A 13,710-nucleotide genomic window follows, 5' to 3' on the forward strand; every position below is an offset into this window, starting at 1 on the left:
TTATCTTCTTAAGACACACTGTGCCTTGGTAAGAGATTTCAAATTAAAGCAAACACACAGAAGAAGCAATCTTTGGTTTTCTTGCCAACTAACTACTCTGGTAAAAGAACAGTTTCCCAAAAAAATTTTTCTTCCATCTATGTGCACACAGCTGTACCAATACAGTTGGCCTTTAGAAAAAATTAGCCTTTTCACACTGATACAGTCAGATCAGCTGGCTTTTGTAAACAGATGGCAAATAATTAGATGTGTGAACCTTTAAGAATGAAGAAAGTGGTTAATTACACCAAGGCTGTATTTGTGTGTATACAATTACTAAGTACCTTGCCCGTTACACATATATTTCTTAACAAATAAAATTTTAAAGCTTTATAAGCAAAGTCTTTAGATCGCACTAAATCAAGTTATACAAAATCTGTCCATGATTGGAGAAGCTGTCTGTAACATAACTGGGTATTACACATACTTTGGCATATATTTAAAAAAAAAACACACACCACCAGAATTACACTGCAGCCAACAAATACAGTAAATGAATAAAATTTAAAAAAAAACACACACAACTATTTATAAATGCAAATATATTTACAATGAGATCTCTAGGTGGCAGGGGACACACGTCCCACTTCTCTCCCCCCAAAAAGAGAGAGAATCAAAATAATATAGAACCCCATGACCTGGTACAAGTTCATCAAGTCTGGAATTTTTGCCAAAGACCTTGAATATCAAGGCCTCAGTCTCAACTACATATATGCTTAAAAACACCGAAGAGTTCCAGGCACACTTCCTGGAAGGCTCCCAGTTACTTCTGTGGAAGACAAAGTAGGACAGTGATGTTTTCCCGGAACCACTCTGAGGCTTGAGACAATCCAGGTTGTTAAGCAGCAATGAGACTCTTCCTGACAGGCAGTGGGCACGTCCCAATGGCCCTTTAGGACGTCCATCCGCTCTGCATCTTGCGAGGGCAACGCCACATATTTCTGGTTAGATGCACCCACTTGTCAGCCTTTTCCCTTTCCTCGCCAGGGATGAGCCTAAACAAGTACCTGGCCCACCTTGGTGAGATCAGATGTAATTGTAAACAAAGAATAAAGCAAATGCTGACTTTGGGGTTTTTTCTGAACTCTGAGGTAGTAAATACAAAATAACTGATTTAAGTTTCTGCCCAGGTTTCATCCTGAGTGAGTTTCATGTATCCTCAGTACCATCTTGAATGTTCGGAGTCCTAGTGAAATCAAACGTGTGGTCACGTAACCTGTGGCAAGACAAGGGGGACGCGGGACAGTCTGGGTCACTCTCTGCCAGGCCCTCGTTTCGGAGAAGTTGTGGTGACTCAAGGATCGGCTGCTGAGAAAAGGGGGGATGAGGTCGCCCTAGATCTTTGCTGACATTCCACAAGGGCCGTTGCAATGTTTCTGAGAATCAAAGATAAGAATTATCAGTGGATCAAAATTCTGAGGTTAGCATTTAAGATTTAATTGTTTTAACCTAACCAAATCCTTACTGAGGTATGTTCCATTTTCATGATTAAGGACACTATAATCAAATGTACAGTTGTCATCTTCTTAGCCACAACTGGGGGGAAAACCCACCAAAACAAAAAGCAGGACAAAAGCTAAAAACTCTTTTAAATCTTTTTATTTCACATATTTACTTAATAAGACTATCATCTATTTCATATACTTTCACCTTTTATTGGTTATGCTGCTATATACATTTTAAAACATCTTTGGTTTATATGGGGGGACCAAAGAAGAATTAATGATCATATTTATGTAAATTAAAAACTGGCATTAGATGAAATCAGCATCATAATGAAAAATAACATCATAAACTCACTGTCACTGAGTCAATTCCAGCCATAGTGACCCTCCGGGGCTGGTCATAAGGTTTCCACTGTTGTAATCTTTATGGAACTGTTGTTGTTAGGTGTCATTAAGTACAACCCAAAGCAACCCTATGAACACAGATCTGAAGTCTGTTCTATCCTGTGCCAGCCTCATCATGTGTGATGCCTTTCCAAGCATGATATCCCTCTCCAAGAACAGCCTCCCCTAACAATATGCCCAAAGTACGTGAGGTGAGCTTTGTTAAAGGAAGTAGAAAGCCACGTATCTTTCAGCAAAGAATTTAACCTTTTGGTTATCAGACAAAAGCTTAACCACTGTGCCACCAGGGCTCCTTGGTTGCCTCAGAGACTGCTGATATAGTCAGTCACCATTATTTAAATAACTAACAGGTATCTGTTGTACATAGGGTTTTGTGCATACAAACCTTTAGTCTGCTTGGCTCCACGGTCAACACTCTTGGCACCAGCAGCCAGGAAATCAAAAACGTATTGCGATGAGAAAGCTGGTTGTTAGGGACCTCTCCAGGGTACTGAAGAGCAATGATGTCACTCTGGAGACTAAGGTGCGCCTGATACAGGCCATGGTCTTTGCAATCACTTGTTATGCATCAGAGAGTTGGACAATGACTAGGGAGGATAGAAGGAGAATTGATGCCTTTGAGCTGTGGTGCTGGAGAAGAGTATTGAATGTACCCTGGACTGCCAAGAAAACAAACAAATTCATCTTGGAGAGGGTTAAACCAGGCTACTCCTTGGAGGCAAGGATTCTGGGGCTTCGTCTGACATACTTTGGACACGTTGTAAGGAGGGACAGGTCCTTGAAGAGGGACATCATGCTTGGTAGGGTAGAGGGACAGCGCAGGAGAGGAAGGCCCTCTATGAGATGGATTGATTCAGTGACTGGGGTAATCGGGATGGGTGTGTCAGAGGCGAATGGCACAGGATAGAGCAGGGTTTAGGGCTGTTGTACATAGGGTCGCTTTGAGTCACAAGCGACTCAATAGCACATAACAACAAACAACAACAATAGGTATCTATGTTTAAAAATTGTTTGAAAAATACATAACCAGTCATCTCCAACTTCTAGTATGTCAGTACTTTAAACAAAAATAATAACAAAAAACCCATGTATTTCAAATCAGATTATCTGCATTTCAGTTTTAAAAATATGCACTGTCTTTATCTAAATGGTGGAGTGATGAGCTTTTTACCCAAAGAGCCAAATTAACTCCATGGGCAAGGAACCAGAAAATCCTAGGTAAGAAACAGGCAATACGCCAAGCACTCTCATTTGCTACATCATCGCCTACAGGCCAGATTCAAAGGCAAAACATATTCAAGACTATAAAAAGAGCCACTGTACTTTTTGCTTCTACTTAAAGCTTATTTGTCTAACTCTTCTATAATACAGGAAAATTATTTCAGTGTTCTTTCATGGCCACTGCATCTACAAAGGGCTAACTTTAACCACAGTTCTCTTCTGACCTGTACGCTCATTACAAATCTTCAGAGTTGGTCTCTTAAATCAAAAACAGGGCACAGTTTACATTTTAAGTATGGCAAATAATTTCTAAAACAAAAAGAGACTGAAAAAAAAGAGAAACTACAATATGGAACAAAGCACATTTGCCTTCCTTAGCAAACCTAGGTTCACAGGGAGGTGAGCTCATGGGCTGGAGGACATACTCAGTAGTAACGTGCATAGACTAACTAGGAAGAGTTTGTTTCAAGTTGTCATCAAATGTCTAATCCAGACTAATTCAATGTAATTCAAGTACTTCTTTCTCTGGGCCATGTGAGGTGGAAAACACTACTCCCGACCAAGACATGACCCCTGACGAGGACATGACCCCTGAACAAGAACGCTACCCCCTGAACAAGGACGTTACCCCTGAACAAGGACGCTACCCCCTGATGAGGACGCTACCACCTGAACAAGGACGTTACCCCCTGACGAGGACGCTACCCCCTGAACAAGGGCGTTACCCCCTGACGAGGACGTTACCCCCTGAACGAGGACGTTACCCCCTGAACGAGGACGCTACCCCCTGAACGAGGACGCTACCCCCTGAACGAGGACGCTACCCCCTGAACGAGGATGCTAACCCCTGAACGAGGACGCAACCCCTGAACGAGGACGCTACCCCCTGAACAAGGACGCTAACACCAGACCGAGGAGGATGCTACCCCCAGACCAAGGATGCTACCCCCAGACCGAGGACGCTACCCCCAGACCGAGGATGCCACCCCCAGACCGAGGACGCTACCCCCTGAACAAAGACGCTACCCCCAGACCGAGGAGGTTACCCCCTGAACAAGGACGCTACCCCTGAACAAGGACGCTACCCCCTGAACAAGGACATTACCCCCTGACAAGGACACTATCTCTGAACAAGGACGTTACCCCTGACGAGGACACTACCCCTGAACAAGGACGTTACCCCCGAACAAGGACATTACCCCCTGAACAAGGACGCTACCCCGACGAGGACGCTAACCCCTGACAAGGACGCTACCCCCTGAACAAGGACGCTACCCCCTGACAGAAGACGCTACCCCCTGACCGAGAACATTACCTCCTGACCGAGGACTCTACCCCCTGAACGAGAAAGCTACCCCCTGAACAAGGACGCTACCCCCTGAACAAGGACGCTATCCCCTGACAAGGACGCTACCCCCTGACGAGGACATTATCCCTGACGAGGACACTACCCCCTGATGAGGATACTACCTTTGACAGCTCTCCATCATGGAGCTCTCACAGAAGAGAGCAAACATCTGGGATTCAATATTCATGTCAGAAAAGAGCAAGAAAACAAAGCCGTTTTCCACCTTTTCGGTAAAGAATATCACCAAAATTAAGCACTAACTAGGTTAGCGTTTTAAAAAGCCATTATTTAAATATTGTTGATGTTGTTGAGACAATTACAACTCATAGCAACTGTATGAACAACAAATCTGCACCCTGCCCTGTCCTGCTGCCATATTCATCAACACTATATGCTTGAGCCCGTCGTTACAGTCACAGTGGAACTGTGCTGAGTGTTAAGGGTCTTCTCCCTGCCCAGCATAATGTTTTTTCCAAGGCTTGGTCTCTCCTGACTATATACCCAAAGTTTGTGAGACAATGAGAGAAAAAGCATCTATATGAAACTTGTTGAATAGTTTTTCTGTACAGCCTCTGAATTTTCAGTATTGTGATCTTGTTAAACACACAAAAGCTGTTCTAACTTCTGTTCTAAGGCTTCTTTGTAACTCTAGTATCTAGAAATCTCAGGCTTTAGTTTACACCATTTGCAGCAGTCATTTAATTTATCAGGCCAACTTATTTTGCCTCCTGCCAAAGGAGAATGCTACCTATATGACAGGGAGCTCTGGTGCCTTAGCAATAAGGAGTTGTGTTGCCAACTCAAAGGCATACAACTCAAATCCACCAGTTGCTCCTCAGGACAAAGACAGGTGGTCTTCTGCCACCTCATTTACTGCCTCTGAAAACCCACTGGAGAGTCAGCTATCAGTTGGTCCCTATGTTCAATGGTACATAACAATAACAACCCATATAATAAGAGGGAAAAACCAATGAGTGAAAGGAAAATAAAGCAAACAAAACCCATTACATCACTTACCACTGGCCAGCTGTGTGGAAGGAAGTTTCTTCTCATTCATCCACTCATGGTTAGTGGGAAGAGCAGACACATCTCTGTCTGATGCTATCAAGCTCTCCAGAGTATTGGCATCTTGGGGAGGACTGGCCAAAAATGTCTCTTTAGGCATCTGGACCATAAGGCTGGACAGCGTCTGATCCAGAACATCCTCTTCAGCAATATAGGTATATGGACAGTATTCTCGGGTCCTGGAGTAGATGTTGGCATTGTCATAACAATCTGAGCAGATTACCCGGGTACCAGCAACACCTGAGAGAGAGGGTTAAGAGAAAGAACCCCAACACTGCTCAGTTAAGGAACTAGCTTCACCAATCATTCACCATCAACTTCCCTCTATAGCTGACACCATCACTATTAGCATTTATTAAGTGTGTACTTTACAGACCAGGTGACATTTCAATGTCTTTCTGTGAATTAATTTAATCTTTGTAACATCTCTATAGCACTATTCACAGAATAAAGCTGGGTCATTTCCCTTGTAATTCACAGCCTCTGAAAACCCAGTGCAGGGTCAGTTATTAGTCAGTGAGTAGCAGTACTATTACTAGCCCCATTTTACTAATGGGATAATAACTACAGCACAGAGAAGTGTTTTGCTCAAAATCATACTTCCAGAGTGAGGAATAAAAATTTGAACCCAGACACTGGCTCAAAGTACATATTCCTACAGACTGCATTAAACCATCTCTGTCATGTCTGAATATGGTCACCCTCAAATCAAGGGAAATAGGATAAGCCTGGCACCATGCATATTGCTGGCTTGTGCAAACTAAAGCAGAAAACAAGTTGACAACTTCATTTCAAAAAGCTCAGGCAACTTTAGGGGTCACGAGGTGAAGCAACACCAGTTGTTAGAAGTGCCCTTGGAGAAAATCTCTGACAGCCAAGAGTCCTATCTAATAAATGTGTTTGACAAAAAGTGTAATAATTAGCTCCCTGAACTATTATGTGCTTTGAAGCCTGCAGAGACATGTAATCATTGTCTAAAGAACTAGAAATATCCCATTCCATGAAAAACTAACATAAAATCCAATTTGTTGGTCAGAGAAGTTCTGTTGACACCCAACCTAAAATTCTCTGAAGAAACAAAATAAGCCATTGTTAGTATGTATGGTATGTGAAGTGCCACACAGATTTGTTAAGAATCTGTGAACTCCTAAGGTAAAGTGCTTTTTTTTTTTAAATTATGAAACTAAACTAAACCACACCTTAAATATCTTGTGCATGGTGAGATCGAGAAAGAGGCAGAACTAGGACTTAAATGTGAATCTCCTATCCCTTCATTCACCTCCCTGTGTGTGTCACTGTCAGAGTGAAAATGGGGGAAGGGGAGGGGGAGAGACACACAAGTTCTAAGAAGTCCGGTTCATTTAAGAAGAAAACATTTTACACTGATGGTCTTCAGTACATGCTGAGAAACATCACTGCCCTCAAACATTACTGAATATCCAGTTAGCACGAGGAACAAACTTCCTTTGGACATGGTCTGAAAGATTCTCATGTCTAGACAGGAAAGATACTGGGAAAAGTTTCTAGTGTATTCCTTCCTATAACAATACCATAGTTTCAGTACTTCTAACTTGTAATCCAATCCTTTGTTTAAAGACAATTTGTTTCTCTTTTGTATCAGATGATTTTCTGCTCTGTTAAGACTGTAATTCTAGTTTTATTTTTTAATGGAATCAAATGCTTTTATGGCGTGTCTTACTTTAAAACATTCAAGTTAATGGGAAAATACTCACTGAAATACAAATTCAACCAGATAGACTGAGATTATTATCATATACCACAAGTTATTACCATCAGCGCCTTTGTGTATATATCCATTGGCAGGAGGCATAAGTTGCTGGTGACTCCCTGCCTCAGAGTTGCTGTAACCTTCCTGTGGCTCAGACAGGGTTCCTTGGGAAGACAAGTAGCTGGGGATGTCCGCCGGCAGATTAAGCTCCTCTGTGAAAGAGACATCTGTAACTCTCAAATACTATTTGAGAAAAGACTATTTGGCAAGCATGTTCCATTTTGGTGACCATTGGCCAAGAAAATGGTATACTTAACAGTTCTTACAAAGCACGTCCCCTAAAGTGACTTTACACTAGAACTGCCCTAAAACATTCATTTTTTAAAGCACTACCAAAAGAAATAAAGCCTAAAATCTTATCCAGTCACATATTCACATCTACTTGGCTGTGTGCTTTCTCTCCCAGGATTGCAGTGTGCAGTATGAAGGACTGATCTCAAGTTACGGTAACTTCACATATGACAATGGAACTATGCTTTAGGCATTAAAGAAAGAGGGTGTATCTGTGATGTGTTTACAAGAGCAAAATATTTTGAAGGATTTACAATCCTTTAAAATTATCCAGAGGTTCTATCAAGCAATTTAAACATTTTAACAGCAAAACTCTTCTCCCACACTTCATGTAAAGTATTAATACTCTTTGGGTTTTATATAGTTTTACTCATTGCTAACTAAAGAGCAAGACATATTGTAGTCTTGGCATCACTCACCTGTGTTTGTAATACTGTAGTCCTCATTCTTCCTTCTCATGTGGTAAATAACAATGACCCAGATCAAAGAGGTGCCCACGACACAGCAAACCACGACAATGATGACAATGCCAATTGTGGTCCAGTTGTCATCTTCATGCCCAATGCTACTTTGGGAAGAGTCACAATTGGGGGATGTAATGACATTTAAATAAATGTGACCACGTTCTGTCCCTAGGGTGTTAGACATAATGCAGGTGTATTTCCCAGCATCTTCTAGCCCAGTATCTACAATGATAAGAAGCTGATTGGCTGCAGCAAAGAAGTGTCGTTCTGTCACCAGCAGGGGTCCATCATCTTTGGTCCAATTGAGGCGAGGGGCAGGACTCCCACCAGCTATGCACTGAAGAACCGCAGTTTCACCTCGGGTTACCGTCTTGTCCTCCAAGGGTCTAATAAATGAGGGTGTCTCTAACAGGAAGGTGTTAAGAAAATGAAGTTAGGCAATTTTACTCCCCAAATTCTATTTAATTAAGCTAATAGGAGCACCCATGCTGAAAAGAGACTTTTACACACATTCATGGAGGATTAGAAGTTCATGTTTTTAAAAAACTGACCAAAAATACCCTAACCTAAGCAAAGAATTAAATTATTATGACAAAAAGAATTCTATTATAAAACTAATTTCATAATAAAGTTTTTATTATAATTAATCTTATAACAACTATTTAAAAAATCTAAAAACCAAACAGAAAAATAAAGTAAATTATATTACAGTCATATGATGTTGTATGAAGACGTTTTAATGACTAAGCAATCCTTGTGAAACAAGTGGAAAAGCAGGTACATATAAATCCACACCAAAAGAAATTTAGTAGAGTAACTATGCCAAAATCTTCGTGTTAATATTTTCTAGCTTTCAATATCACTTAAATGTTAAAACAATAAGATCACTTCTTTGAAATTAGAAAAGCAAACAACACAAAGATGCCTCAGCATTCTCCACATGACTGTGAGCTGAAGCACTAACATGCGAGACTGAAAAAAGTGACAGAGAAAAATCACAATCTTTTGACCTCTTTACCTGAACAAAATTCTGAAATTTCAACTTTAGCTTTTCTTGCCCATTAAAATGAAGACTACCAAGTAAAAAGGTCCTGAAAATAAGCTGGGACCAATAATTTACCTAAAACTGTTAGTGAAGCATTTGCTGAGAGGCCTCCTGCTATGTTTTGTGCCATGCAGCTATATATTCCCATATCTTCTATTTTCACATTTGCAATGAAGAAGACATCATCCTCTGGCATAACATGCATGCGTCTTTCTCGAGCTGCAGGAAAGTCAGTACCACCGTCTTTCTGCCAGGAAATCTGAGGTGCAGGATGACCCTCTGCAGCACATTCTAATCTTGCCATGGCACCAGTTCGAATAGTTAAATCCATTGGGGTTTTCAGAAAAGATGGCAACTCTGAAAAGAAAAATACCAAGAGAAAGGGAAGATGGTTGTGAGCATATACATATATACAGCTATACATACACACATGTATGGTGAGAAGACACGGTGTCTGAACTGACAATGAACAGTTTTTTTAAAGGTTATTTTTTCCTCAAAAGTACAAAAGCACAGTGATGGCACAGTATATCCTAAAGTGTGTGACACGGCTGTTTGATTTTCCTGATAAGAAGAGAAAACCGAAACCACTAACCTTCCCACCTCCCTATTTTAGAATCTAATATTTACAGTGACCCTCTCAAAAAAGTAAAGGGTTCTTTCCTAATTATTACCTAAAAATTTGTCAAGGTCACTGCATGATATGAGAAATATGCCTTCAAAAGTCTCATGAAGCAAGACTGAAGCAACACACAATAAATACATCATTTGGTTGCATACACTTTCCTTGGAGGGTAAAAATGTTGCAGTTATTCAATCAGATAGGCAGTAGACAAATCAAGCTATGTTGGAGATGTTTTCTGCCAGCCAGTGAAGGGCATTAATTCTACAAATGACTCTGTCTGACAACATTTAGACTCTGGTCATGATCACTGGGCCCAGAAATGTCCTGAAAGTCCCAATTGTTGAAAGTACTTGTGAACATGGCCAAGAATGAATTTTGTGGTTTCCAGAATAGAATTAAGGCTCTGGAAAGAAAATGGAGAATTTTAAGACAATGTTGTTCTTTTTTTTTTTTTTTTTAAAAAAAAGTAGTAAAAGAAGTCCCTCTCCTAGAGTCATGGAATCCACCTGTCCCTTTCAACCAAAGACAAAAAAGGACAATTAAGTGGACAAACTAGCTAATGCTAAGAACCCACACTCTGAACACTATCAAAAGCCTAAAAACAAAACGATGAGAAACCATTCTTCTCCACAAGTATAGTATGTTACCTAATTTTCTTGATCATGTGGCTTAAAATGGAACATGAAACATCCTTCTAAAACTAAAATAATCTGAGGAAGCTTAATTCCTTACCATTTACAGTCAATTTGGCTTTCTGAGAATAATTGGAACCAAAATGATTAGTAACAATACACTGATATTTTCCTTCATCTGTGAAATTCACGCTGAAAAGATGTAGGACACTACTATGTTCTAGTGCTTCTCCAGCCTGCTGCTGATAACGAACAAAATTCTCAATATCCGCGTCATACAAGATTTCACTGTCTTTGCGCCACACGGTTGACATCGGGGAGTCACTGCTACTCACGGCAGTGCAAGTCAGTGTCACATTCACACCTCTTAAAGCAACGGTGGTTTCAGGATGTGTCCTGATCTGTGGCTTCAGAAAATCATCTAAGGAAACAAAATATTGTCAGTTATTTATTTTTGCTTGTGAAGATTCCATTTTAAAGCGAATAATGTAAAGACCCTGTGGTCTGTTTACAAAGTGGCATATCAAAGAAAATGTCTACACTGAAAGAGACTAAGGGCTAGCATCCAATTCCTTTGCTTAAGAGGAGAAAAATGAGGCCTAGTTGGGATGAATGACTTGTTTGTTTTAAGACATTTAAGTCAGGGGCGGAGCCTGAACTACAGTCCTAATTCTTAACTTAGAGCCCAGCAGTCTTTCCAGTATCCCTTATATCACTTGTATGTGTAGAGTGTACTTGGGCATTATTAGTTACTGAAAAAAAAAGAAATCCTGTATTATTAGGAGTCTGAGACAAGCTCTAATCCTATTAGTCCTTGTATAGATTGTATAGATGTAGGTGATACATAGATAAACATACACATAATAATCATCATCCTTTCTGTGCCAATAAAAAATTAGAAATTATGGATTTATACAAACACCTATTCATAAAACAAGTGATTTGAAAGCACTTTGTCTAGGCATAGCGTTTATCGAAAATATTGAAAAATTTCCAAATTTTGCTATACAGTCATCTTAGAACTCCTTAATAAACTACAGACTCACAAATAATGATAAATAGGATACTGTACTCATTCATAGAAACAGGTATATGAATTTCTACACAATATCTTTTATGGATAAAATTAACCATTGGAAAAAAGAGGAAAATACATAGTAGGTTTACTATAAAACTAAACTAAATCACAAACGAATCTATGGCAATGTAAATCATATTCAACTAGTTTTAGGTCATTTGTTTAGTCTTTAAAATTTAGAAAGACAACAATAAGAATTTATGCTTTCTATCTTTAAACAATATATATCTTTAAATAGGCCTGTGATAACTGATCATTTAAAGATACATACTGTTAGAGACAGAGAATTGATACCTGAATGACCTGGGTAACTAGTGATATGCAACGCAGACACTCTGAGGTACAAGTTCCGCTGTGTAAAGCTAAGAATCAGGTGTTTCACTTTAAAGAAAATCTAAGTGTAAAGGAAAAGCTTCCAAGTTGAGGAAAACAATTTAAATGCATACTTGAGTTTTAAATAAGCGCTACCCTGTTACTCTCCTTATCTGCCCCAATCCATAAAACAAAACAATTTCTGCTACTCTAACCTTAAGAAATGGCATCAATGGTGCAACCACTGTGGAAGGTGGTATGGCGCTTTCTCAAAAAGTTGCAAATAGAGATACCATTCAACCCAGCAATTCCACTACTGGGAATATACCCCAAAGAGACCATAACTGACATCCAAGCAGATATATGCAGACCCATGTTTATCCCGACTTTATTCACACTACAAAGGAGTTGGAAACAGCCTAAGTGTCCATCAACAAACAAACAAATAGACAAACTGTGGTATATTCACACAATGGAATACTATGCTGCATTGATAAGCAATTCATGCAATATTATTCAAAATGGGTGACCCTGGAGGACATTATGCTGAGTGAAGTATCTCAGTCACAAAAGGACAAATACTGCATGGTGCCACTGTTGTAAAACAGGCCTGATCTCGGGTTTGGGAGGAGACTGAGAAAGATGGGTTCAATAATGTATACTGCATTGAAACAGATGAGGGAGAAAACTGTTTAAGAGGTAAAATTATTAGGTATTTTTGTCACAACAGGAATGTAGAGCAAAGGCTGCATAGTGGAGTAGACTTGGGGGGAGGGATTATAAAACAATGAAAGAATTTTTCTTTTACTTTTCCAAGAGGGTAGTGCACTAGTGGGGAGGGTGGGGAGAAAAGTGCCACAATGAATGAATGGAAATCCAAAGTCTCTGTAAATGTTCACTGAAATTAGTAATACATTTTAAAAAAGAAAAAAACAATAAACACTTGATTCCTGTGATAACAGGATCCAAACTAAAAAAAAAAAAAGAAATGGCATCAAAACCACAAAATACATGAAACCAATCTGTTCATACATTGCCGACAGCAACACAAACTGGTTCTATTTTAAAAACATAACAAAACCTAGCGCTTTGTCCAAGATCTAAAATGTTTATATTTAAAGCGGGGGGGGGGGGGAGTTAGGCTGATTCAAGAATGTTATTACCAAATATTCATTCTAAGACTTGCAATCCTCCCAAAGGAAAAGGCCTATGTTCATAAAAAAAACAAAAAACAACCAAACAATAAATATATACTGCTATTAAAATGAGTTATGAAATGTAAACAGCAAAAAAATTACAGCGTATTAATACCATATACTTAATAGTTCGAGAACAGAATACAAATTACACATATTTTAACAACTACTGTATAAATGCTAATGCATTGAAGGCAAGCCTGAGAAGGTAACAGAGAAAGAAACATAAGGTAGGCCAGTAGAAAATATTCTGGGCTTTTTAAAAATTCTGGTATTAAAGGAGTGTATGTGTGTAACATAAAAGATTCTAAAATAAAAATACAAACCACAGACAAAATCTTTCAGGTCCACGTTCAGGATGCTTTGCCCTGCTAGCCATTCAGGGTGTGCGCAGCTCACGTTCACAGAATGTTGGAAGTTACTATCAACCAGCCACTGAAGTAACCACTTCACATGGCAGTCACAGAGCAAGCTGCTCGTGTTGAGAATCCTGCAGAAATAAAGAATATGTGCCCCTTGTTTTACTCTTCATTCCAAATTTTGTAAGCACAAATGTACTTTAAACACAAATGCATTTTTCTTGCAAAAAAACCCAGAAGATAATTGTTGTTGTTGTGTGCCGTCGAGATGCTTGCGACTCATAGTGACCCTCTGTACAACAACCCTAAACGCTGCTCTGTCCTGTGCCAATCACACTGTCGCCGACACACCCATCCCAATTACCCCAGTCACTGAATCAATCCACCTCATAGAGG

At 39.7% G+C, this 13,710-nt stretch overlaps 1 protein-coding gene across 1 annotated transcript in view; it reads right to left on the minus strand.

Annotated features, from left to right (window-relative positions):
- Positions 1-769: 769 nt before the first annotated feature.
- LRIG2 (leucine-rich repeats and immunoglobulin-like domains 2) overlaps positions 770-13,710 on the minus strand; it is a 59,156-nt gene continuing 46,215 nt past the window's right edge. Inside the window, exons 12-18 of the mRNA XM_006895706.1 lie at positions 13,282-13,445; positions 10,470-10,790; positions 9,188-9,469; positions 8,023-8,472; positions 7,315-7,464; positions 5,476-5,763; positions 770-1,415 (exon numbers count right to left, since the gene is read on the minus strand). Coding sequence (XP_006895768.1) covers positions 1,189-1,415; positions 5,476-5,763; positions 7,315-7,464; positions 8,023-8,472; positions 9,188-9,469; positions 10,470-10,790; positions 13,282-13,445 — 1,882 coding nt within the window. The 3' untranslated portion in view covers positions 770-1,188. The remainder of the gene's footprint in view (positions 1,416-5,475; positions 5,764-7,314; positions 7,465-8,022; positions 8,473-9,187; positions 9,470-10,469; positions 10,791-13,281; positions 13,446-13,710) is intronic.

The sequence above is a fragment of the Elephantulus edwardii genome, unplaced genomic scaffold (genome assembly GCF_000299155.1).
Source record: "Elephantulus edwardii isolate Elephantulus edwardi_28Jun2011 unplaced genomic scaffold, EleEdw1.0 scaffold00174, whole genome shotgun sequence".
NCBI lineage: Eukaryota > Metazoa > Chordata > Mammalia > Macroscelidea > Macroscelididae > Elephantulus > Elephantulus edwardii.